At 34.9% G+C, this 26,635-nt stretch overlaps 3 protein-coding genes and 1 non-coding gene across 4 annotated transcripts; 1 reads left to right on the top strand and 3 right to left on the bottom strand.

Moving 5' to 3' along the window:
- Positions 1-2,721: 2,721 nt before the first annotated feature.
- Positions 2,722-2,794, bottom strand: TRNAK-CUU (transfer RNA lysine (anticodon CUU)). The gene has a single exon. It is a non-coding gene; the product is annotated as a tRNA-Lys (tRNA).
- A 6,714-nt stretch (positions 2,795-9,508) lies between these two features.
- LOC147287296 (casein kinase 1-like protein HD16) lies at positions 9,509-15,007 on the top strand. Its single transcript, XM_086239093.1, has 16 exons — positions 9,509-10,251; positions 11,288-11,419; positions 11,523-11,596; positions 11,685-11,754; positions 11,877-11,932; positions 12,044-12,115; positions 12,375-12,469; positions 12,560-12,626; positions 12,756-12,885; positions 12,965-13,183; positions 13,297-13,439; positions 13,623-13,797; positions 13,989-14,079; positions 14,189-14,349; positions 14,529-14,717; positions 14,818-15,007. Exons 1-16 carry the CDS (start codon positions 9,844-9,846, stop codon positions 14,875-14,877), a joined length of 2,142 nt encoding a protein of 713 aa, XP_086095219.1. The 5' UTR covers positions 9,509-9,843; the 3' UTR covers positions 14,878-15,007.
- A 1,969-nt stretch (positions 15,008-16,976) lies between these two features.
- On the bottom strand, positions 16,977-21,101 carry SHH1 (SAWADEE HOMEODOMAIN protein). The gene is made up of 9 exons (XM_086241321.1): positions 20,934-21,101; positions 20,349-20,434; positions 20,150-20,195; positions 19,908-20,046; positions 18,852-18,915; positions 18,173-18,224; positions 17,728-17,871; positions 17,407-17,526; positions 16,977-17,276 (listed from the first exon to the last, which is right to left on the bottom strand). Exons 1-9 carry the CDS (start codon positions 20,997-20,999, stop codon positions 17,157-17,159), a joined length of 837 nt encoding a protein of 278 aa, XP_086097447.1. The 5' UTR covers positions 21,000-21,101; the 3' UTR covers positions 16,977-17,156.
- A 1,671-nt stretch (positions 21,102-22,772) lies between these two features.
- On the bottom strand, positions 22,773-24,622 carry DTA4 (downstream target of AGL15-4). Its single transcript, XM_086242548.1, has 3 exons — positions 24,050-24,622; positions 23,576-23,933; positions 22,773-22,991 (listed from the first exon to the last, which is right to left on the bottom strand). The coding sequence occupies exons 1-3, from the start codon at positions 24,583-24,585 to the stop codon at positions 22,773-22,775; spliced, it is 1,113 nt and encodes a 370-aa protein (XP_086098674.1). The 5' UTR covers positions 24,586-24,622.
- Between the last annotated feature and the right edge of the window lie 2,013 nt (positions 24,623-26,635).

Genomic DNA, 26,635 nt, shown 5'->3' on the forward strand with positions numbered 1-26,635 from the left:
CTTAATGTGCTACATCTGGCAGCCAAGAACGGCACACATTTGCCCATAGATTTGAATTGACAAATTAATTATATATAGATGGCAAACTTGGAGCAAGTACTGGGAAAGCTAATGTCTACATGTTGCCTTTCCCTTTTGCTTCAAAATTATTGTTCTTGTTAAAGAGACTTTTAGAGTTCATGCATGCTTACTTTTTGGCCACTTAGAATGAGTTGTTTGTTTGCTCATCCAAGGCCAAAAAACTTGTGGTGTGTCTTAAATATAGTGCTCATGCATCCACAAATAAATAAATAAATAAATAAATAAACGAAATTTCTATTGGTATTGGCCAGCTGTTGGGGTTTGAGGTGGCAATTCCCAACTCAACCTCAGACCTCAAAACATCAAGCACTAACTTGATTAACCAGCAAATGTGTATTAAAAGAAATATATATGTGCTACCTAAAAAGCAATGATATATGGAGCATAACATAGAATGAGTATGTAGTGTGGATATATATATAAATACTGGATCCAAATTAAAAAAATTAAGCAACATAATCAAAGGTTCCTACAAACTAGATTTGGAGGGCTTTGTATTAAACGTACGTACCCAATTTTTCAAATTTTAAATTACTCTCATCTTGTGTCTTCCTTATTAATTAAGGAATTAAAAAGCGGCCTAGCTTGAACAAGATACAACGATTTGGTGGATTATAGTTCCCTAATTAGTCCTATCTTATCTGTATGATCCAAAACTTTATGGCATGCCTTCGTACTATCCAAAATGTGCTGTAAATTAATGACTTCTTAGCAAATGGGAAGCATGATCCACAGCACTCACAGTTTAAAATATTCACAAATAATAAGGGTATGTATAAATATCACCATTCAATTGGATAAGTAACTAAAAAGAATATATTTGGACATGTCGAATCTCGATTAAGAAAATAAAATATACCCCTATTGGATAAAGCATATAAAATGTATATCAACATGATGAGAATTATTGTTAGTAGGCAGTGCATTGGTGAAATGTTGCTATATAATTGAATTTCAAGAAATTACCAAACATTTCCATCAAGCTAATTGAACTTGATCTTTTTTTTTGGTAATTAGGAATGCACTTTATTCTTTGCATACTTCGATCATGTTGTATTTACTTCTTTTGTGAACTACCATTGTCCAACACAAAACTCATACAAGTTTTCGTAACATGAAAAATTTGTGTTATGTGATTTCGGGCCCATTTGGCTGCTTATTAGAAAATGCTTTTCTTAGTAGTGCTTTTTTTGGAAGTACTTTCACTAAGAAACACATGAACATTTTTATAAAGATTTTAAGTGCATGCAAAAGCTAGCACTTAAAAGTGCTTCCTTATGAAGTACCTACCAGGTGCTTTTCAATAAACTCTTTTAAAGTACTTTTATAATCAAGAAATACTTTTATTTATTTATGTCAAACGCTATCAAAAGCATTTTTAGTAATTTTAAAAGCAGTTCCATATGGGCCTTTCATGGGAAGGTTATTAGTTACTGTTTGGTCTAGTGAGAGGTTTTTTTATTTATTTTTTTTGTCTGATATAGTCCCTGAAGATATTCCCATGCTCCTATACACAACAGTACTTCTAGCCAATTTCACCTTCAGGCCACTCACATTTAGGTTTGCCAAATTATCGACTTTATTAGATTCAAATTGACCTAGCTAGAGTTAGGTATTCAATCCAAACTCACTCAAATTAGTGTTTTTTTTTTAAATTATCTAAGGGAGAGGAATTCGAATCTGGAACTCTTACAACATTAGAAAGAAACATACCAGTAGACCAATAGTTAGTTGGTACCTGCTCGAATTAGTTTAAGATCTTAAATTTGAAGATGTTGTCTCCCGCTTTCCCTAGATAAAAGCCAAAGAGGAAATTATATATTTAGTCAACTTATTTTATACCTTGTTCAATTTTTGTTTACGATCTTTTTTAAGTTCTATTTTGGTCCACTAATTGTTCCACTTGTTCAATAAAGGTCCAGATTTGTTTTCTCAAATCTGGCCTCCCTTTTACCCTATCAAATCTCACTCAAATTCAGCAAACATATACTTGTTTTAAAGCTATGCATCTCTATTTTACAACCAGATAAAGATCATTCAAATTAGAGTTCTAAAACTCAAGATAATTGACCCTAAAGTAGGATACCCGAAACTGCCAATTTTTCAAACTTCACCCAATCTCAATTCTCTTATATTCTAATACTCTAAATTGGTTTCTATGACTAAGAAATGATGAAATATAACTTATAGTTTAATTATAATTGAAGAAAACACAACTCAAAGGATTTAAAGTCAGAAAGCTGGACCTTTATTGAACAAATGAAACAATTAGTAGACCAAAACATAATTTAAAAAAGATCATGGATCAAAATTGAATTAGATATAAAATCAGTGGACCAAATCTGTAATTTCCTCGAAATCAAAAAAGCATTGAAAATTGTTGTCTCCCGCTTTCCTAAGATAAAAGCCAAAAAAATTGAAAACTTGTCTTGGCCCATTAGCCAAATTAAGAGTGAGATGCCACATAGTAAATAGGCTTGACCCACAAAGTCCATGATCCATTAAACTTGGAATTGCGGACCCACTGAATCATTTGGGGTGAAAGGAATCTTCTGATTTCGAAAGGTGAGCCCAAAATCAGAGTCCGATAAAAAATTGAGCCCAAATGTGTAGCCATCAAAAAATAAAAAATGAAAAGATCGCCCACCGTGGGGCTCGAACCCACGACCACAAGGTTAAGAGCCTTGCGCTCTACCAACTGAGCTAGACGGGCGTATTGCTCTTCATTGCTGTGAAGATTATAATAAATAAATAAAGAACTGCTGTCTGCTGCTCCAATTTCATTGTTCCGTTTCTATTTCCTATTTGCAATAATAAAAACTTCAAACTTCAAATTTCAACTTTCATTTGATTTTTTTAATTAATTATATTTAGTAAGCTGACACTACCCAATCTAATTATTAATCGTATGGTATTTGGGTTGATTCAAACATCTCATAAACCAAAAACTCAAAGATTAGGACCTCCTAGTCCTAAACTACAATCATACACTTTATAAAACAAAACAAAATCAACTTAAGCTATTATTTGAGTAAACCAACTAAAAACTTTCAATTTTGCAGAGATCCATACAATACTTATATAAAAAAATGGAAAAAATGAAAATAAAACCTCAAACATTTTCTTCATGCAAATAGCAGTTAAATAGGTTTGTCATAAGGCATGATAAACTTTATAGTGCAGGACAAGACTTGCTATGCACGAATGTCCTATCTTGGTACTTACTTGGTTTTTCAAGTTTTTGTCTTACAATTATTAATGGTAATTGAGTTTTGAAAATAATGAGGGTCAGTTAGAGGCATAGAAACCTTGGATTTTGTTAAAAGTCCTAAAATTATGTTGATACAAATATATGGCTTCTAAACTGGTGCATATATCTCTACATGCAGCTTTTGTGTGTTGATATTTTTCATTATCATTTGTATATGAGTTTGATCAGGTGGTAATTTTGTTTAACTGAATTGCTTAATTGCATGCCCATTATTGATGTACTTATTTTTCTTAGAATAAGTATGCATGTATTAAGCCTTCAGTTATATATGTTTTGATTTTATATCTGTATTTTGGTTATTTCAGGTAACAATATCTTGAATCCTTTGTATTTTTCATTGTTGCATGTGCACCACAGGTAGTAAGTAAAAATGTAAGTTGAAGAAGCTATTCTCCCATGTTCTTAAGAAATTAGTGGGATGGTTTCAATGCATACAAAGGTTTGAGGTAGAGCAAAAAAGAAAAAGACCAATGCCAACACCATTAGACTGAAAAGAAAAGAAACATCATTAGACTTCCAACACCAATTCCATCTCATCCTCTGAAACTTGGACTTGCTTTCCTTATCTCCCTGTACGACAATTCTACCTCTAAGTTCTTCCTTTTCTCCATCTCCAAGTCTAAAGTGTTTCGCCACCACTCACGCGCATTTGCCAATGATTTAATTGTACTGTAATGAAAATAACAGGAAAAGAAATGAAGTTGAAAAAAGGACACAGAGAGGTGTGGTAACTCTGTCATATCTAAAAGAAAGAAGAAACAACATATTTTGATACACACCCTTTCCAACATGGAGTTTTTACCTATGAGTACCTGCAACTAAACTATATCCCAAAATTGATTTAAGATACTCTGTTTCGTTTAAAACTGAAGGTTTTCTACTAATCTTGACATTCACATTTGTTGTATCACTAATTTAGTGGGGATGAACTTTGGGATTTATAAATTTGGATTGACATTGCTAAAGTTATAGAAGTAAGGCTTCAGATTTAGAAAACTGTTTTCAAACTGAAGGTTCTCTACTAATCTTGAAGTTCACATTTGTTGTATCACTACTTTGTTGGGGATGAACTTTGGGATTTATAAATTTGATCTCATCCCAGTGTATAAGAAGAAAATTTTAGAGATCTAATATATTTTTCTGTTATATTTTAAATACTTTTAGCATATGTTGTTTGTTGATTGTGGATGCATTAGAAACTTAGTGGGTTTTCATTAATTTTTTGACCAAAATACATAAAGAAAAAACATAAGCTAATGGGCGCGCACTCTAAACTCTCTTTCAAATAAGTTATGATCTATTGTAAAAAAAAAAAAAAATGCAAAATGCTATATAAATGAGAGGTTTTAATAAGTAATAATTTATATTGTAAAAATGTAATATTGATGTATGTATACTAGAAAAAGACTTGCATGCATAGCTTTGAAGGGTTTTGTTCATTTTCTTTGCACTATAGTTTACGAAGAGCCAAATCACAATGAAAAAGAAAAGGCGGAGGGCCCTAAGAAAACAAAGAGTTATAAACCTAGGCCTCGTTTGTTTCACGGGACTGTCTTGGCATGGACTAGCTTGGCATGGACTAAGCTAGCTAAGAACTGCCTTTATGTTTGGTGTAGTGCAGGACTAACAACCTGGATAATGAAAATAGTCATGTCCTATGTTTGGTGCAGTGCAGGACTAACAAGTTGGTTTTGAAACAAAATCATAAATCTCCATATTTAATTTTTAAAATAATTAAACATATTAATTATAAAAAAATTTCAATTTAGTTTGCATTATTGCGTGTTCTACTGTTTTTATGATATCCACAAACACAACACAATTGAGTCAATTGACAATACCATCCCCATCTCTGTCTTTCTCCTTCTACACAGCGCCCATCGGAGCCGAAAGAAAATCCGAGAAAAGAGAGACCAAAACACTTGTTAGATGGCAAACCCACCGAGAAAATAGCGAGAGAGAGAGAGAGCGGGCAATGCTCGGATCGTCTGGCTGTGAATCATCGAAGGTGAAAAGGGGAAGAGTATATGGGGAGTGGAGCTACACTGGTGGACGGTGTTCGTCGCTGGTTTCAACGTCGCTCTTCTTCGGCTTCTACAACGTCGCTCTTCTGGTCCCAGTAGATCAAGTTCTTCTCGTCAATCTGAAAGCCAATCTGGTCCCAGTAGATCAAGAAATAAGAATTTGAAAGCCAATCTGGTCCCAGTAGATCAAGTTCTTCTCGTCGGTCGCCGCTGCCCACAGTGATGAAGTCGCCGCTGCCCACTTTCTCCTTCAGTTTGTTCTCGATATGAAATTGATGAAGTGTGTTCTGATTTTTAAGTTTGGTCTTAGGTAGACCCAGCTAAGGAGGTTCTTAGCTAAACCTCCACATTTTCACGGGTTTCATTAAGCCCACCTAAGAAGGCTGATTTAAGTTGGAGAGGATTCACTAAGCCTCATTTTTTCTAATCCTAAGCTCACCAAACATGGGCTTAAAGTCTTAACTAAGTCAGTCCCTGTTTAGAAGGTGAAACAAACATGGCCCTAGAGTATTGGCCAATGTGCGTTGAGAGATGGTTGTTGTGGACAAATGAATTCAACATATAAGCAATAAAAAGAGCCACTTATCACGCACAAGAGCGCATGTCAAGAGGCTTAAAGAAACTTGACATACAAATGAAATTATTTTAATAACAAAAAGACTTCGGAAATGTGGAAAAACATCTCCCAAGAAGATTTTAGTTTTTTAATTATTTTCTCTTTATGAAAAACCAACATATCTACTTTTACATAATAGGAAGTGCCAATACACACTCGCTAAGGATAAACACAAAACTATTGAGGTGAATATATTCATACTCACAAATGTGAATTATAATTTCATATAAAGTCCTAGGAACAATTTGGAATGGATAAATGAAAAAAAAATTGAAATGACTGAATATACAAACTGAAATTCTCAATATACGACTTGAGATACCCTAAGGAACAACTTGAGATACTTTAAACCACGATTTGACATCATCTAAGGAAAAACTTGGGAAGTGTAATTGTTTAACTTCAAATGTTCCTAGAAACAATTTGGAATGAATAAATGTAAAAATAATTGAAAAGACTCAAGCTACGAACTGAAATTCTCAATGTACGAGTTGAGATGCTCTAAGTAAAGACTTGAGATGTCCTAAAGACACGGCTTGAGATCCTAGCATCAATGCTTGACTTCGGATGTTCCTAAGAATAATTTGAAATCACTAAATGTAAAAATAATTGAAATATCTCAAGCTAAGAAATAAAATTCTTAATATACGACTTGTGATGCCCCAAAGAAAGATTTAAGATGCCCCAAAGGCACGGCTTGAGATCTTTTAACGAAATACTTGGGAAGCGTCAATGCTTAACTTTGCAATTCCTAAGAACAATTTGGAATGAATAAATGTAAAAATAATTGAAATTATTTAAGCAACGAACTGAGATTCTCAATGTACAACCTGAGATGCCCTAAAACACGGCTTGAGATCCTCTAAGAAAATACAATTGGGAACGTCAATGGTAGACGTTAGATGTTCTTAGGAACAATTTAAAATAAATAATTGTAAAAATAATTAAAATGACTCAAGTTACGAATTGAAATTCTCAATATACGAATTGAGATGCCCTAAGGAACTATTTGAGATGTCCCAAAGGCATGGGCTTGAGATCCTTTAAGGGAATACTTGGAAAGCGTCAATGCTTGGCTTCAGATGTTCGTAGGAGCAATTTGGAATGAATAAATGAAAAAATAATTGAAATGACTCAAGCTACGAACTGAAATTCTCAATGTACTACTTGAGATGCCCTAAGGTTAAGCTTATTTCATTTGTTGTTTGTCAATATTTGTATTATACTTTAAGAATTAGGTTTAACTGTTTAGTCTCTAGATTGTAAAGTTTAAGGCTTCATCTCTCTAAGTCTACATCTAAAGTCATAAGACCTTGTAAACTCTAAATGTTTATGAACTATATACAATGACAATTGTGATCCATAGAGATGTTGAGCGATTTGTAAGCCCCAACTACTCGATAGAGAAGCCGATTGATTGGCAAAAAAAAATAATTCATCACATACAAAATTTGTGGCCTCATTTAAAAAGTTATGCTCCAAAACAAAATTTTTTAGAAATGCTGAATGAAAATCAGTTTTTTCAAAAATTATTTGAAAATCAAAGTTGAATTATTAAAGATCGCAACGTTTACCAGAAATTAATCATCACATAAACCAATCAACGACAAATGCATGAAATCCCCGATCAAATTGACCCGACATATTTATCTAGTAAATAACCGACCCAACATTATTTGGGTCAAAAATGTGCACTAGTACACACATGCACACATTACACATACCACCTGTACGTTGCAGGCAGCCGAACCCGCACTGCGTGGTGGGTCTGGTTGTTAGAAAATCCAATTTCTTAAGCCCTTTTCGTCATTCACCACACCTTTCCTTTCACTCCCCCAAAAAATAAGTAAAATTTCAAAACCCAAAACTCACTGTCCATTCTCCTCCCCATCAATGCCCCCAATGCGCCCACGCTATAAAAAAAAAATCGAAAATTAAAATTACTCTTCCATTGTTGCTATTTTTCCTCATAAAAACTTTAATTCTTAAATATAAATTAAGGGCTAATTACAAATAAATCAATAAAGCTTTTCACAATTATATTTTAGTCAATGCACTTTTTCATAATTTCATTTTAGTCACTATTGACCAAAATGAAAAAAAAAATTACAATAGATTAATAAACATACATAACTATTCAAATTTAGATTTGTATTAGGTTTGTTTTTTACTGCTACGTACCGAAACGGCTTAAGATTTAACTCTCGGGTTTTTGGCAAAGTCATAAGTTCCAAAACCCTAATTCTAAACCTTAAACCTCATTTATATATCATGCAAGCTATTTATAAAACCTAAACTAAATTAAGTGCAACGTTATAATTTTCCGCCCATAAGTAATGAAAAAAGGGATGGGCAAATTAGTATTTTCCAATGTATTTGTAGATAATGAATATTTGAATTAATTAAAGCAATGAGTTGGGTCATTGAGTATTATGTAATATTTGATAATATGCAATTGACTATTAAGAGATACCAAATTATGTATTGACTAATATGTAATTTGTAAATTATTTATTAATTTAGGGTTAAATACAAAAATGTTCCTCAAACTTTGACTAATGTCTCAAAGTAGTCCACGAACTTTAAAACGTGACAAATTTGTCTACGAACTTTTCAAAGTGTATCAAGTCGGTACAAATAATGTTAACTTCCATTCGGTTATTTAACGGAAGTGATCATGTGCAGTGCACATGACCACTTTTATGGGGGTATTTATGTTCATTTAGACCCCCTTTGACCCAATGACCAATCTCCCTCCATTTTTTCCATTTTTCTAGTTTCCCACTATTTCTCACCTCTAATTTCCCTTTCATTTTTGGCTCATTTCCAAAAAAACCATGAAGTAAGTTGGTAAGGTAGTCAGAAAGTGGGGATTCTTAAATTGAGCTTGTTAAGAAAATCAAATAAGCAAAAATGGGTATTTTTAAAGCTTATTGTCTCCTTTGCTGTTATAATACCAAAATGTTGCTTTTTTATTTCTTCTAAGAAAAATACTTGGGTAATCAGAAATGAGTACCAAGTTTGTTCTCACAATCAATCATATGAGTCCATAATAAGGACCTCAATATGGACTTATATGATTGATTGTGAGGACAAACTTATACTTATTTCTGAATACCCAACCCTTCCTCTAAAGTTACATGAAAAAAAGCAACAACAAAATATGGGTAGAGTAATAGGGAATTGAGATTTTAAAGCTTTAGTAATAATTGTACAAAAATTACTAAGATTACAACCATTTCATCCCAACTGAATCCTAAGCTGTAAACCATTTTAGTGGACCAAAATGATGAGGGTAATAGCCTAATAGGAGGTGGCCCAAAAAAAAAAAAAAATAGCCTAATAGGAGGGAAATGGAGGGAAACGGGAAAAATGGAGGGAGATTGGTCATTAGGTGGTGTTTGAATGGACATAAATACCCCTATAAAAGTGGTATGTGCACCACTTCCGTTAACTGACTTAATGAAAGTAAAGTTTGTACTGACTTGATACAGAAAAATTTGTGGGCAAATTTGTCACGTTTGTCTTCTCTTTCTCTCTCACTGTGTCTGTCTCGAAGTAGTCGAAGCTTTCTTCCTGAGTCTCTCTGGTCCCATTCGAAACCCTAGTTCTCATTGGGGATCACACGCTCGGCGTTTCACCGATTGGCGATTACAGGCCAAGACTCCACATTTCAACGCATTATTTAAACCAAAAGCTGCGGCTGACGACGACGGCGACGGCGACGGCGTCGTTTTGATCCTTCTTCCTACATTACGATCATTCGGCGATTGGCGGTGGCGCGTTCGTAAACTCGTCGAAATCGGCGCGTTAGAAGAGGACGACGGGGGATGAGAATCGGAGGATGAACGATGCCGGTACCGCGTGGCGGAGCGCGCAGGGGCCGGGCAGCAGCAGCGAAGAAGCAGAAGCAGCAGCAAGTGCCCAACCTGATCGACGCCGGAGAGGCCATAGCCACGAGAACAAGGCGGGGGCGCGCGGCGGCGGCAGCAGTGCCGAACGATCCGAATAACAGTAATGAGAGTAATAAGCTGAAGGAGGAGCATAATCAACAGCAGGTTCTGAGTGATGAGAAAAACGTAGCCGACGAGGCGGCTGCGGAGGAGAACAGGGGAGTGGAGGGTGGTGCAGAGGAGGAGGAAGTGGGAGAGAAGAAAATGAATGAATTCGATAGTAGCAATAGTGGCGGCGGTGGTCCGAGTGATGATAAGGCTAATGCTGCTGATGACGAGGGAAGCACTGCTCCGCTTCCTGAGATGGTTTGCTCTTTTGGCTTCTTTTTACCTTTTTTTTGAGCAAAAATTTGTTCTTGTTTCTTTTTAGTAACGAAAGATTTGGCCTTTACTGAATGCTGTTGAATATGGATGTGAATTGGTAGTCATCTGCATTCCTGGTATATTTTCTGTGTTTCGGAAGTGGGACCGTGGGGGTGTTTGGGTTCGTTACTGTCGTGGAGTGAACATTTTTTGTTTTATTTGATTTCGCTTTTGGAAATGCGACTGGGTATAATCTGAGTGCTTTGAGGTTCTCGATAGTTTTGCTATTATCGATGGTAGGGGAAAGCAGAGTGCTACATGGGATCTGTAGTTTCTTGTAAGAAGTGCATTTTTAGGATCGTGTGAACAGCTTAAATGGAAATGTGTATTGTGTTCTTGTAAGAAGTGCATTTTTCTGTCTCTTTGTTTGTTTATTTGCTTATTTGTTTTTTAATATGGGCAAGAACAGAAACTTGAATTCAATACAATAGATGAATAATCATTCGATGAAAACCATTTGAATATTCCGGTTTACCTCCTGCTTAGCCCTTCTGGCAACTTTGGTTGACTTTGAGAAGGTAGGCTTGGCTCAGTTTGCCAAAACTTGTTAGAACAATTTACTAATGAAAACAGTTAGGTTTCTGGTTGAATATGGAGTGCAGTTATAGAGGCATACTGTTAACTAAAGTGTACTGTTTGAGATATTTTTTAGTAACACAAAATGTTTAGTGGATAGGGATTGTGCAGCTTTTGTTTCTATGTTCTGACATTTGTTACTATGATCACCATCCTGTTATAGGTCTCTCCCATTTTATGTTTTGAGATAATTAATAATAATGTTGAGAAGTAATTATAACTCTTAACTTTGAGATTGCAGCATCATTTTTGCATTTTCTGCAATAATGTGTATTGGGAACTAGCATCCACTATGCTTAGTTCAAAGTTCTGCATATTCAAACATTCTCCATGGTTGTTTTTGTAAATATCTTCACAATGGTTTTTTCTGTCTATATTCTAATTCCTAGGTTTGTTGCTGCAGGTTCACGTTGGTGGTTCCCCTGTCTACAAATTAGAAAGAAAGCTGGGTAAGGGTGGCTTCGGACAAGTGTACGTTGGTCGGCGTGTTTCTGCTGTAAATACAAACGTGACAACTGGACCAGGAGCTGTAGAGGTATACCACTTTCTTAGTTTTTGATTGTTGAGTTTCTTCTGTGTCTTTACCTTTTACCTTTTTTTTCTCCCTAATATACACATTATGTTGTCTTGTATCTTAGGTGGCCTTAAAATTTGAGCATAGAAACAGTAAAGGGTGTTACTATGGACCGCCGTATGAGTGGAAAGTTTACAAGTAAGAATGCCAATGTTTTTTCTCTACTAATTTAAAATTTTAATCGTGCATTTCTGAATCCATCATGCGCCTTGTGTTGCTTGTACAGCACTCTTGGTGGCAGCCATGGTGTGCCACGGGTACACTTCAAGGGTCGGCAAGGTGACTATTATATCATGGTATGCATGTATTTCTTTGGCTTACTGGTTTTGAGTTTTGATAGCTATAATATAATGTTTTTGGAGTTGCATGATATTTTTGTTAAGGGATAGCTTTCTGACTGAAAACCTTTATGATGCAGGTGATGGATATGTTGGGGCCAAGCTTGTGGGATGTTTGGAATAATAACTCTCACACGTAAGTTCAATTGAAATATTGACTTATAAATTCATAAATATTTTCTTAATTATTATTTTACAGTTTTCATGAAATTTCAATTTTGTAATTGAGTTGCCCTTTTAATTTTAGAATGTCCATTGAAATGGTTGCGTGTATTGCCATTGAAGCAATATCAATATTGGAGAAGATGCATTCTCAAGGGTAAGACCTGCTACAAATCAATGCATACTTTGTTGTCATTTTTCCTCTCTCTCTCTCTCTCTCTCTCTCTCTCTATATATATATATATATTTTGGGATAATCCCTGTATTTGGGTTTTCACTATCTAATAGAATGGATGTGTGAACTTAGGAGTAGTTTTTCAGATGCCATTGCAGTTTCTTGAAAGGAATAATAATTATTTATTTATTTATTTATTAATTATTATTATTATTTTTTATGTTAACATGTCTATTGTCAGGTATGTACATGGAGATGTAAAACCTGAGAATTTTCTGCTTGGCACTCCTGGGACTCCTGATGAGAAAAAGTTGTTTTTAGTTGATCTTGGACTAGGTACTTTGTGAACCTCGGTTTTATTATTGTTAAGCACTATAGTACCTGTCAATAAGTCATCATACTTATACCTTGGTTTGTGCTACTCAGCAACCAGATGGCGGGATAAGACAACTGGGCGGCATGTTGAATATGACCAAAGGCCAGATGTTTTCAGGTATAAGCATTGTTTCCCATCTTGTTCTTTTGGAAAATTTTAGTGCTACTTTCTTTTACCATCACTCGTCTTTATGTTCCTTTGTTGAAGCTTTCTGCTACTTAGTTCATTATTTTTCTTGTCTGACAGAGGAACTACTCGTTACGCCAGTGTGCATGCTCATTTAGGGAGAACGGGTAGTAGGAGAGATGATCTCGAGTCTCTAGCTTACACCCTTGTATTCCTCCTCTGTGGTCGCCTGCCTTGGCAGGGATTTCAGGTTTGTCCTTTCTTTCTTAGCTGGAACAGAAATTTGTGTCTTTCCTGCCTTGAATTTTTTAACATGATGGTGTTTTCAGGGAGAGAATAAAGGGTTCCTTGTTTGCAAGAAGAAGATGTCAACATCTCCAGAGTCCATGTGTAACTTCTGTCAACAGCCTTTTAGACAGTTTATTGAATATGTGGTGAACTTGAAGTTCGATGAAGAGCCTAATTATGCAAAATATATATCACTCTTTGATGGGATTGTAGGCCCAATTCCTGATATCAGGCCAATAAACACAGAGGGTGCGCAGAAGGTATGTATAATCTCTCTTTTTTTTGTTGATGGTTTACCTTGAGCAGTGGTTTATGCACTTAATATTTCAAGGTAAGATTGGCGTATCTAATATATGCGCTATATTTTGTGAAGCTTATTAATTTGGTTGGCCATAAGAGAGGACGATTGACAATGGAGGAGGAAGAAGATGAACAACCAAAGAAGAGGATTACAATGGGTATACCAGCAAGACAATGGATTAGTGTTTATAATTCCCGTAGACCAATGAAGCAAAGGTATGTCTGTGCCTTAAGTAGTGAACCTTTAGTTTATTTAGTTATGGTTTTGGGGACTTTCCTTATCGATAATATAATAGGTCCACCCTATTTTATCTTGCTTTCTGTTCCTATAAATTTATTGTTGGCTTCATTGCCTTCCAGGTCAAATTGATAAAAGTTTTTCTTCTCATGTTGCTTTAGGTATCACTATAATGTGGCTGATTCAAGGCTTGCTCAGCATATTGAGAAAGGGAACAAGGATGGATTATTTATTAGCAGTGTGGCCTCTTCTCTAAATCTGTGGGCCTTAATTATGGATGCAGGCACTGGTTTCACTTCCCAAGTTTATGAACTCTCACCAACTTCTCTTCCCAAGGTACATACTTTGTATTAATCTCAAGCTTGTCTTCTTCGGCATAATGACTTATTTTTACTAGAGTTTGTAACTTTGTCATTTTATTGCATACATGCATAAACTGTTGTATATAAAATTTATTTTTTATGTAAAATTTTCAAGTTGTATATTTTAGTAAATGTCTTGACTAATTTTTTCGGATGCGTTTGAAGGAATGGATAACGGAGCAATGGGAGAAGAACTATTATATCAGTGCAATAGCTGGAGCTACTAATGGGAGCTCATTAGTAATAATGTCCAAGGGTTAGTCTCTTGGGGGTTCTTTATGGACATTTTAACCATTCATTTACTGTCTTTGAAGCTTTAATTTTTTTTTTTTTCTACGTAACTGATGCTAGTTGATTGGGTCCAGGTACACCGTTTACGCAGCAGTCATACAAAGTAAGTGACACATTTCCTTTCAAGTGGATTAACAAAAAGTGGAGGGAGGGTTTCTATGTTACCGCAATGGCCACTGCAGCAGGAAGCAGATGGGCAGTGGTTATGTCTCGTGGTGCAGGTTATTCAGACCAGGTAATGTTGAATTCAAAGATAACAGTTCTTTCTCTGACTGTTTTTGTCAAATTGTTGGAGAAGGCAATTTGGCCTAATGAGTTTGTGAATGCAGTGGCATTGACTTTGACTCTGCTAATTTATGATCCAGTTCGTACAGAACTATTTATTTAACAGGCTGACAATATTCTGTTTGCCAGGTTGTCGAACTCGATTTCCTTTATCCTAGTGAAGGTATTCATCGGCGGTGGGACACTGGATATCGAATAACAGCAACTGCAGCAACGTGGGATCAGGCTGCTTTTGTTCTTAGTATGCCAAGGAGGAAGCCTCAAGAGGAAACACAAGAGACTCTTCGTACTTCTGATTTTCCTAGTACACGTGTCAAGGTAACATATATTATCATATAGTATTTTCATTTTTTTTTTCCCACTTTTTCATGTGGATGATCTTGATGTGTTGGGAGTAACATATATCTGGGTCTTGTAGGAGAAGTGGGCGAAGAACCGTTATATTGCATCTGTTTGTTTTGGGCGAACGGTTTCATAAGCTGTCGATGTTTGGTTAAGGATGCTACAGACCCCGTTGCATATATTGTTCTGAACTTCTGATGGCTCTTCTAATTTGAGTTTTTAATTTATCATGAGTCAATTTTTTTTGGTAACAGGGTCAATTGACATTTTACCTACATGAATTCTAGTGACGGTAACAGTTGTGTAAGAGTTGGTGATCCAACTTTTAAAAATATTAAAAACAAAAATTAAATTAGGAAAACAATAGAATAACATAAAATTAAAAATTAAAAACAAAAACCAGATTCAGCCCAATAACCCCGCCACCCCTTCCCTCTCTTTCCCTCTTATTCCCTCCCCCCTTCTCATCTCTACCATTCCAAATGGATTTGGAAGGCCGAAGTCATGTTGATCCAATTAGCTATGCGAAGTGAGAGCAGGAGATTCACATCAATTTCACGTGACAACCACAACTGCCAATTAAAAAAGGCTTAATAGTGATTTTATCCCTCAAGTTAAGCCATCAAGCTTTTGGAAATAGATCAATGTGGGCAAATTACTTAGGGTTTCATCTAAATTTTTATCTAAAAGATGTTAAATGCCCTTTGAGTGGGGACAAAATTTACAATTGAAGCCCAAAGTCTTAGATAGGTCTTCTGGGTTTGTCTCAATTCATTTACAAATCGACCAAACTATGTTTATTTTCGTGCCCTAGATTTCAAGAAAGAGGATAAGTCTTGGTAAATGTTAAATTGTGTATGAACCAAGTAAGGCTTTATGTGCATGAATTGTCTATTTTGCCCTCACACGATCTTCGGACGAAAAATTTGAATGAAATCTTAAGAAATTGGTCCATATTGACCTATTTTATAAATTTGGCGGCTTAATTAACCAAATTTTTAATTTGAGAAAAATTTAAAACACAAGTCATAATTGAGGGGGAAAATGGCTATTAAGCCATTAAAAACCAAATATGAGTAATACAGTCCCCCAATCCCAAATCCGATCCGATTAAGAAGGAGAAGACATAGATTGAGAAATATGAGAGAGAGAGAGAGAGAGAGAGAGAGAGAGAGAGAGAGAGAGAGAGAGAGAGAGAGAATGAAGGAAAGGAGAGGCCGTCGATGGTGGGGCTAGGGAGGGGTGGGTGGGTGAGGAGGAGGGAGGATGGTGGGATGAAGATAAATATGAATTTTATTTTGGAAAATGCTATTTGTTCCGGTACTTTCTCTCAATTATTTCTTCTCAACTTATATGACATTTATATATTGAACTCTATAAAAAAAACTAAGAAAAAAATAAAGATAAATTTTGTCAACCAAATTGATATCACCTAAGTTTTTTTTAAAAAAAAAAATTTTTTTTTTTAAGTTAGAAAATATTTTAAGTTAGAAAATAAAAATTGGGGCAGTACGCATTTTCCTCTTTTTTAGAGTACTACTATTTCCACCTACTTTTTCTAACTATCCACCCATCTTATTTTCTTACATCTTACTAAAACTTTATATATATATCAATATTCTTTTTCTATCACATTATCTCCATAACACCCCATAATATATTCTAACCCAAATACTCACCCACTAAACACATACAATTACTAATCATGTTTTTATCCAATTCACATGAAGCATTTATAGCTGTAGTGAGGATGATACCGTCACATTTTGCTTAAATTTTCACATGATACCCTCATGTAAAAGTGTAAAACAGAGTTGCTTCATTCAAAAAAGGATTTGCTAAGCTTTTTTTTTTTTACCTCGATTCTATAAACAAAATATCATATTAAATAATGCCATCATGTATAATGAGAACCAGAGGGAAATCCATTGAATTTATGTTCTTAAAAGATGATACCCTTTTGTGCAGTTTGATTTACTTAAATCTTAAACACTTTATGGTTAATGCTGAAAAAGAATGGATAGCCGCGCCTTAGCATTTGTTTTCCAAGCTTGATTTCATGTCTTTATCAAAATTATTATTGTTGTTCCTTTTGTTTTTTTGGGGTAAGATTTTTAGATGTATTAGTCTCTTATTATTGAAATTTAAGCAACTTCATTGTCAAAGCTAAGGTGTTCATGCAATGTTGCAGAGATTGAAGTTTAAGATGATATGTCAAAAACGATGTGAAAAATATTCAACATTTGTGCAACAAAAAAAAGCCTCCAGCATTATCTTTAATAAGCTCTAGTGTTTGCAAGTACGGCCTACTGCATAACATATTAGCCAAGGAAAGAAAACTTGCTTTCTGATAAACTAATTTCTGATGTTTAGTTTAACTTTCCAGAAATTTACTAACATCTCCGGTGCCACACTTCAATAAAGAAATGAGAATTTCAAGTCCTCATCTTTAAATGTGTCCTGATGGGTATTAATAATGGCTGAAGAAGTGTATTGTACTGGTCTGCAACATAACCTCCCAAACTGAACCTTTTCCTGGTACCAGTACATAAATCAAGATCAGGCAGAGTTAGAGTTAGAGAGAGAGAGAGAGAGAGAGAGAGAGAGAGAGAGAGAGAGAGAGAGAGAGAGAGAGAGAGAGAGAGAGAGAGAGAGAGAGATTTACCTCAGTGTTATCATGTTCATAGCGAACAACAAAGACACACCTGCAGCCCTTTATGTCATGTAGCCTCCTCTCGATGTCCACAACATGGGCATCACAGTATACAGCTTGGTTTTCTCTTTCCTGTAAACATTAAATTAAGGCTGAAACATAAAAACTGTCCTAATATCTTTGGAGGGGTTTGCACTAACCAAAATAAGCCTTTTACTATATTTTGGACTCTAATACCTTCTATGAAATGTTTATGTGTTGTGGTCACCCATGATTGCATCCTTGTAACACAGCTTATGGGACAGATTCCAAAGAAATAAAGTAAAAGATTACCTGGAAGCATAGCACAGGGTCCCCAACCTTCACCTTTGGACACTCAGAGGCTTCTAAAGGAATCGATCGCTCACGCACTCCTCTCTTCACATTTACCCACTCATCTTCCTGCCTTCCAAAGCCAGCAAACCGCACACGAACTTCCTACAACATATAACAACATTGAACTCCTTTGCGTATATCGGGAAAACATAATGATATCTCTTCCAGTAGAGACAATATTTGCAAGTAATATTAAAGCCAGCCATTGAAAATAAATGCCTAACTGAAAATGAAAGGAAAAACAAAGTGCACATTGCAAATAAAACAAGGAGAACAAGACTTGATGGAAGAACCCATTGCATTGTTCTCACAAAACTCTAATTAGAAAAGAGACTTGAGCTAAAAACTACGCTTTCACCAAGTATAACATAATAATAATAATGATAACAAGGATTAAACTTACAAGTTCTCCTGAACTAACAACTCGGTAAGTGAGGAATGAACCAACATCGTACCTGGAAAGCCAAAGATAATGTTAGCTATGGTTGCAAGTACAACATAAATTAAAAGAACCTTAAACAATGTACAAATGTGCACAAAGATTTTCTCTCTTGGCCATAATTATTTAATTCCCAAAACATCTTGAGTTAATTTACAATAACATAAATCTGAAATATTAGAGAATAAAGTTAATTTCATACATTAATCCAAGCAAGTAAACTATTCAACATACAATAAACATAACTACTTTGGCTGATTTCCTAATAAGTAAATTAGGTCCGTTAATTTTTCTACAGTTCTTCTTAACCTGAGTTAGACTGCACTGCATGATAACTATACTCATCCATTAAGGATCCTTCCATATTTTGTATTATACTCTTCTATACAGAAAAAGTCTTCTAACATGTAACATCACTTGGGCCAGGAAATCCCACAGAACAGTAAAGATGCTTCAGGACAGCTAATGCCAAACAGAAAAAGAGTATCCAAAAACAATGCTGAATAGGGAATATATTCATTCCACATAGCAACAAAAAATGTTCCAAATGGAACATATAATATGTAGTATAGTTTTCAAATACTTGGTATACAGATATCTTACTCAAAAATACAAATGTTTGCATTCCCTGAATCATTCTCACCATGCATCATCTTTAAATGATTTTGCTTCAAATGCCAACTCTGAAAGATCTGCAGCCCATTTACCTGTATTAAAGTTATCATTGTAAAATTTTCTGCAAATGCAAAATATGGAAAATCCCCAATTTCACCACTATGCATGATTAATATTTCGAGATTACATATTAAAACAATAGTGTTCCAGTATCATAACTTAAAAATTCAACATCATAACATGAGGATAGTATCAGCATTATATACTACAGAATGAGATGGTAAATGTATGTTGCAGAAGGTCCTGCCCGTAAAAACTATCTCAGCTAGCTGTCATGTAAAGAAGAAAACAGAAATAATGAACCCAAAGGCCTGGAAGACAGACTAAAAATTTACCACTGCACTATAGGCAAAGAGATAAGAAGATGTGTCAAAAGAGAAAGAAAAAATTTTTCACAAAAAGAAAGAAAATAAAGGTAAAATAAATTGCATATAACTAATTAATATAATCCCAAGTATAATAGATATTGCAAGCAGAATCCAGCCAATCAATTCACAGAGAAAGTGCAATACCCATCAGACAACAAATATAGTAATTGGGTTATAGAATAGGATTTGTAGCACTTCAAAAACAGTATAATTGGCTTCTTAGGACACCTAATAAACAAAAGTATGAGTTTTGTTCCTGAAATTAAGACACATCAGGTGGACAAGGCAGCCAGTTGCTAAAAAATTAAGTATGTTGTGAAGCCTGTGTATTGCTAAATACTGTTAGCATCAGAAATTGAACAACGTGGACATCACAATGAAGCTTTAAACCCAACTGTTCTTATCTACCAAGGCAGCACCAGCATGCTACAATGGCTTTTCAAAGGCTCCAAGCTGATGCATTCTAATTTAAAATTTATGGAAATTAAAAGTAATTTGCATCCTCAAATTTTATTTAGATTGATTCAATGTAGCATAGAAATAAATGTTACTAAAGGATAAAATTTAGTTTTCATATCACATTGAAAAGCCATTGCTAAAATACATTTATGACAATCTTTTCTACAGCTTCATCCATACTGAGAAAAAAGGATGACCTTTTGGCTTCTGAGAACTTTCAGGTGCATTGCTTGAAATAGTTGAATCTGAAAGATCAACAAATAAATCGAGAGCAGTATTTGAGGAATCACTTTTGGTTTGCAGCTCTTTTTGTTTGTTCTGGAACCAACTTTGCACCTAGAACACAATAAGAACATGATAGCATTACAACAGGCTCGATATAAAACAGAAACAGTAAGAATTAGATAGAAGGGGGGAAAAGGAAAAACAAAACAAAAACCTGTTCCCATGTTAAATCAGATTTTCCAGCACGGATTGGTGCACAACTGAGAAGACAGACCAAGGCAAAAAAAAATTAATAAAAGATATGTAGTTGGAGAACCCTGTTCTGTGGAATCATTCAATGATTCAAGGAAAAATAACGCCTCAGTCTATCCAATTAAGGCTATACTATTTAGCATTCCGGAAACGAAGTTCACCTGAAACCCGTTGCAAGATCTTGGAAAAACTCCTGAGTAAGCGATTGTTGTCCTACCTGCTTACATATATTCTCCATTTCCATAATCTATCAAAGAACAAAATACAGTCAATATCTAATAGAGAATTTAAATAGTATGTATATATATCGAGTTAATACATGGTGAATTTTCTGGACATGGAAAATTACTTCTTTGACTAATGTCTCCTATTATATTCCAACCCAGAAAGTAAGCAAGAGCATTGCATCCCCATGCCCTTATCCCAATGAATGATTTATGGTAATCTAGGATTAATAAAACTATTTCTCCTTAACCCCCCTTAATGTTAGCTTATTATATACATCACAGCCCAAAAAAACAGAGAAAGAGAGAAGGTTATAGTATTCTGATACAAAACTAAATTGCCAAAACGCAAAATTCAAACACCAAGCATCATATAGCCAATAACCCATTATGGAAACCCACAAAAGTAGCTGAATTTACAGCCAAATAGTAGAGATTTGTGCAGATTAAGCTGTGAATCACAGACCCAGATAGTTGATAGTACCCCACTGAAGGAAAGACAAAAGGGGGCAACAAATTTACCTCAGAATGAGTAAATACAGATAGAGAATTCATTGGTTCTCTTTTTCTTGACCGAAAATTGTCCATCTTTGAGTCTCTGACTGACTGAGATTCTAATGTAAATGAAATGAGAGTGATCTTTTTCCACTGGGTTTTGTGCCTCAACTCTCAACTCCCATGAGGGGTTTTGTAAGAAGACCGGGTTCACTATGATGTCACTGGCTCTTTGATCAAGTGCCCACATGAATGCTGCCATGTTTTTTGTTTTTTTTTTGTTTTTTTTTTTGTTTGAGCTGATAATGCTCTGCCATGTTTTTTTTTTTGGCCAAAATGCTCTGCCATGTTAACAAGTTAACAACTGAAAATTTCTCTTTTGTTGTGTTTTACTAACATAGTAATATCCATTTTCTTTTTCGGCAATTGCTCTTAGAACGGTAAAGTCAGTTTATTCGCTATTCAGGGTGGGTTTCCTATTATAATTTTTTTTAGGATTAATTACAAATAAATCAATAAAATTTTTTACAATTACATTTTAATTAATGTATTTTTTCATAATTTTATTTTAGTTACTATTATTATAATAAATTAATAAACATACATTATTATTCATATTTAGATTTGTATTAAGTTTGTGTTTAACTGCTACGCAGTAAAAAAGTTTAAGATATGCTCAAAACACGAGATCTAAATCTTAAGTTATAAGCTCCGGAATCCTAATTCTAAACCCTCAATCTCATTTCTAAACCCTAAACCTCATTTATATACTATGCACTTCATTTCTATACCCTAAACTAAATTAGGGGCAGTGCATAATTTTACGCCCATAAGTAACAAGAAAAATAAATGGGCAAATTGGTATTTTTTAATGTATCAAAATACATGACTTCATCAAGTGGATTGAACTTACTGACTAAAATGAGATATAATTTCAAAACTTATTGACCTTTATGAGAAAATAAAATTTATATTAACCATTATGTAATATTGAAGGCATCTGCTACTCTTTCAAAGGATATAATAATGATAGGTCAATTATTCTTTCAAAGCTTGAGATTTTGAAGATCATACCCACAATTCGTCAAGAAATTTGAACAAAATTAGTTTTACATTGTGTGTAGAAACTCCGACATTCTTTCAAATGCGAAAGAAGGTCTTAATATTCTTTAGGGTTGAACGAAACCTCCATGAAATTTAAATCTTCTCAAGAACCACATCAATAACAATTTTAGAGTTTTCTTCAATTAATATTCTCTTGTACTGCTTGTGTACAATCAAAAAACCCTTCCTTTAGCACACCAATAAGGAGAGGACAATATGCAATTTGTCAAAAGCTTGTGTTTTTTTTTTCTCACAAAAAAAAAAAAGAGGTTGTCAATTTTTACATTTCTATGTCACTTCGATGTATAAGGGGCATTTCATCCATTATATAATGGCCAAAAAAAAAAGGATTAAAAAATATTGAACTCACAGAAAAACCTTATAATGTAAAGAGCATGCATTTAAATAAGAAAGAAAGAGCATGCATTTAAATAAGAAAGAAAGAGCATGCATTGGTCTGAGTACCACTCTAACCCACAAATTAAGTCTTGAACATTTCCCATATCAACCAAAGTACTAGTCATTATTGGTAAAGTTTATGCATGTGTTGATTTTGGGCACTTGTATTAAATCCTAGGTATTAACCATTTGGCCTGTGGTTGAAGCAATGTTGAACTACAGACATTCTGAACATTGGTCTTACTCAAGCAGACAAGTAACATATACCCTTGACAGCTTGTAGTATAAACAGAGGGACCCAATGAGACCTCACTAAAGGAGAGCAAAATGGAAAAATTCTTATTTACTGGTTGACAATATACATCAGAAATTTCTGCAGAAGTATACTACAACATGGTAGACAAGAGTGAGTGATATAGCCACAATAGCTTGTTGACCCAGTGAAATAGTCTTTTCCTTGTTGCTTTGGGAGTCTGGCATGATGCTTGGAGGAGAATAGAGGAAAGCCATAGAAATGCAGTCCTTTACACCTTTAAAGATTGGCCTTCCTATCACATGTTTATACTGGCTACCACTCCATGCCTGTAATAGAAAAAAGTAAACAGGGTCATTCATATTAATGAGAGGGATTAATACAAATACAATATTCTCTTACCAAACAGTTTGTCATGCTATTTATCAAACTATTAATATGAACCATATATTCAAACAGTCTAGTAACGTAATATGTCAGATTGTCTAACAAGAGTACATTTCTCAATTACCATTAGACCCCTTCTTGATAGGTGGCAATAGATATAAATTATACATACAATGATGGTTGAAGGTACTAAAAGGGTAATTTTTGGTCATGATGGTGGGTTCACAGCCATCATACCCCTCTTTTTCAATGCAAGGGAGAACATTTCTTTTACCTGTATACATAACTTTAGAAACACACTGTAATATAAAAACAAAACAATATGCCATCTTGGAGAAAAAAGTTATTATCATGCTGGCTTTATTATTAGGTTGGTCTCTCTCTCTCTCTCTCTTCTCTCTCTCTCTCTCTCTCTCTCTCTCTCTCTCTCTCTCTCTCTCTCTCTCTCTCTCTCTCTCTCTCTCTCTCTCGGTCCAAGCTAGCTAGCACCAAATATAACTTTCAAAAATACCAACACAGTAACCACCTGAATCAGATCCCCAGTCGTGACCACAATAGCATCTTTTTCTGGGCCAAAAGACACCCAACCTTTCTTGGAGTAAACATGGAACTCTGAAGAACCATCACAAAGATATAAACACAAGGCATGAGAGTAGTCAGTTCCTCTTATCAGCATCCTCAGCACATCATATCTAAGAGAGCTATCCCATTCATCTGCTAAAACATTCTGGCTATGCTTGTACACACAACACCCTGTCCCAACTTCTTTCCCTTGCACCATACCATTTCCATGAACAATTTTTCTTTGAGAATTATTCAACAAGCTTAGCAGAATTTTCTCAGAAACTTTCTCAATATCTGTCATAAGGGTCTCCAATTTCTTGCTGCACAAGCAAGAAGTTTGGCATTATAGTCTTTAGTTTGATATATTCTTTAGACTTTATTTACCATAAAAGACAAAGAAATAAGGCCCAAATGAAATGTTTATGGCAGTTCTTACCTGAAATTTGAATACCCAATTGGCCAAATTCCCTCCATTCCCAACTTCAAACCTCGGTCTCTACACCAAACAAACTCCTCACTCAACACAGCGTCAGCCTCCTCCCCATGAACTTCCTCGAACCCGTATGGCTTCTCCGGCGACCTCATTATGTCCACCCTCTTCTCTGGCGATACCTGGAAAATTCCGGTGGCTGCAGCCTGCACAGACCTTACAAGCTCACTTGAAATTCCATGGTTAACTAGCTGAAAGCACCCATTTCTTGCTATACACTCCACAACCTTGGAGAGCCTTGCATCACATTCAGCTGAATTCAGTGCTTCAAAATCAATTGTGGGGGGATTTTCAATGGATTTTTGTTTGGGGAAGAACTTGTCTGGCAAGATGAGGTCAGGGACTTGGAGGGAGTGCTCGAGGAAGTCGGTGAGGACTTCATCGTTTGTGACAGATGATCGGCGGCCAGAGGCAACTGGAGAAGGCGGCGGGGCACGGAATTCGACGGGTTTATTGGAGACAGGTTCCGGTGAGATTGCCATTAGGACTAAAATGAAAGTCTAAAACTAGAGGTGAGTGATGGAATTAATAAGCTCACAGCTTCTTCTATACTATTTGAATGCCATGCCATGCTTGATTATTTTATGTTGTTGCTAAAGAAAAAGAGAAAAGAGTGAGGAGCAGCAATGATGGCTATGTCTTGGACATTGCATACAACCAGGAATGATCATCATGATCACAAGGTCTTTCACTTTGTTGGGGTTTGCTTTAATTTCTTTTCTCACTTTCTTTACAGCTCCAATATTAATGTTAATTATAAGGGGTCATGACTCATGAGGACCCCTTAATCTCATCTAAAGAAAAAGAAAATATTCACAAGACAGATGTGCATGTTGTGACTCATTCTAATATGGGTTGTTTGTACAAAGAATTATTATAAGGTGGATGTTGATTGTTGAGTGTCAAATTCAATCTCCACACAGATGCATATGATGTGATTCGATCAATAAATGGTTTTCTTCAAGCATGTTAGGACTGGTCCGGACCTATTGGGCTTTGACCCTGTTATTGAACTGGTCCGGCCCAACTTTTAATAGGATAGTCCAACTTGGACCTTTGTATTGAGTTCAGATCTGCCCCTCATATGGCCCATGACCACAAACAAATTCCCTCAAACTAAAGAATTGGTCCAGTCAGCCCAGATCTTGCTGCATCAAGAATGTGGTTGCAACTTGCAAATGTGCCTCAATCATCATCCAGGCCTTAAGTCAGTCACCCCATATATGGATAAATTTTTCGATGTAACGGTAACATCACTTGGCATTTTATCGTAATATTACGAATATAGTCAATTTATAACACATGTATTATTCAGCCCACGAACGTGAATAAATCTCACTCTCCACAAATGAATTAAGGATTACAACGTGTCAGCAAGCGACAAGAATATGAGTGGCTCTTATCAGTATCTAATTACTTAATAATTCAGACATTATCTGCAGGATTATGTATGCAGCAGCAACATCATGAGTCGGTCGGCTCGAATAGTTTTCGTTCGGCTAATTGTCTTTGTTTATAATATCATTAGTCACTAACCAATAATAATCATTATATATTGGATTATGGGCATTTGATTTGTATATGAGATGTAAACATATGGATTATGGACCATAATTACTGTAACCTTAATTTATTTTCTTTCCTTGGCAAATATATAGCATGTGTTACGTACTATCACAGGCTCAGATTAGTGTCTTTTCTGGTCATCATGAAGTGCACACAAGATGTTAACATTTGTTACTTCCAAATGCAAGCTTCGATTCAAGTCCCAACAATAATCAATAAGTGTATACATTGCCATTCCAATATTTGGGAATCTTTTAAGCACAACTAAAACAAGCTATAAGCCCAGCATATAAATATTTAATTGAACTCCATTTTGCAAAGGGCAAACTGAAACTTTGCCTCCATTTATACTTGAGTGTATTTAATTAGGATTTTAATAGACTTTTGTAGAGTTTTTAAAAGTCATTAACTTTGATAGAGTTGATGAATTTTTAATGACTTTTATAAACTTCACATACAATTTGGCAGAATTATGTTTAGAGTTTTAAGAAAGTTTGCCTGACTTTTTCATAGACTTTGATGAATTTTTATACTTTTAATAACTTTGATAGAGTTTTTTATTGTTTATCTTAGGATTTCTCTAGTATATTTTTTATTTTTTTATCCTCCATATTATTTTTTAATTAATTTATCACTGCAACCAAATCAACACGGTCAATGTTGAAAAGATAAATATCAGTAAACTAATACATATTATTAATTAATGTTGAAAAGATAAATACATGCAAATATTTATAGGTTGCGTGCATCAACACTAATACATGCAAATATTTCGTAACTTTCCACCCATCATTGATTAATTCTAACACAACTGATAATTGATTTGAGTTGAAAACTTCAATTTTACCACAATTGTTATTGCAGTTAGATTCTTATAAACAAATGAACCTTGCTTTGATTTCCTAGAAAGTTCAGTAGTTACTTGTTCCCAAGAGAAGTGCCAGAGCATATTTAATACAAGCTTAA

Source organism: Dryas octopetala, chromosome 4, assembly GCF_963921425.1.
Source record: "Dryas octopetala chromosome 4, drDryOcto1.1, whole genome shotgun sequence".
Classification (NCBI taxonomy): Eukaryota; Viridiplantae; Streptophyta; class Magnoliopsida; order Rosales; family Rosaceae; genus Dryas; species Dryas octopetala.

Coding starts and splice junctions, on each gene's coding strand:
- LOC147287296 (XM_086239093.1), top strand. CDS start 9,844: ATGCCGGTACCGCGTGGCGGAGCGCGCAGGGGCCGGGCAGCAGCAGCG. Junction 11,933..12,043: donor TGGAATAATAACTCTCACAC/GTAAGTTCAATT, acceptor TTTTAATTTTAG/AATGTCCATTGAAATGGTTG. Junction 13,440..13,622: donor CGTAGACCAATGAAGCAAAG/GTATGTCTGTGC, acceptor ATGTTGCTTTAG/GTATCACTATAATGTGGCTG.
- SHH1 (XM_086241321.1), bottom strand. CDS start 20,999: ATGGACAATTTTCGGTCAAGAAAAAGAGAACCAATGAATTCTCTATCT. Junction 20,047..20,149: donor CTGATTTAACATGGGAACAG/GTTTTTGTTTTG, acceptor ATTGTGTTCTAG/GTGCAAAGTTGGTTCCAGAA. Junction 17,277..17,406: donor ATGAACATGATAACACTGAG/GTAAATCTCTCT, acceptor TACTGGTACCAG/GAAAAGGTTCAGTTTGGGAG.
- DTA4 (XM_086242548.1), bottom strand. CDS start 24,585: ATGGCAATCTCACCGGAACCTGTCTCCAATAAACCCGTCGAATTCCGT. Junction 23,934..24,049: donor ATTGGGTATTCAAATTTCAG/GTAAGAACTGCC, acceptor TTGCTTGTGCAG/CAAGAAATTGGAGACCCTTA. Junction 22,992..23,575: donor CGACTGGGGATCTGATTCAG/GTGGTTACTGTG, acceptor TTTCTATTACAG/GCATGGAGTGGTAGCCAGTA.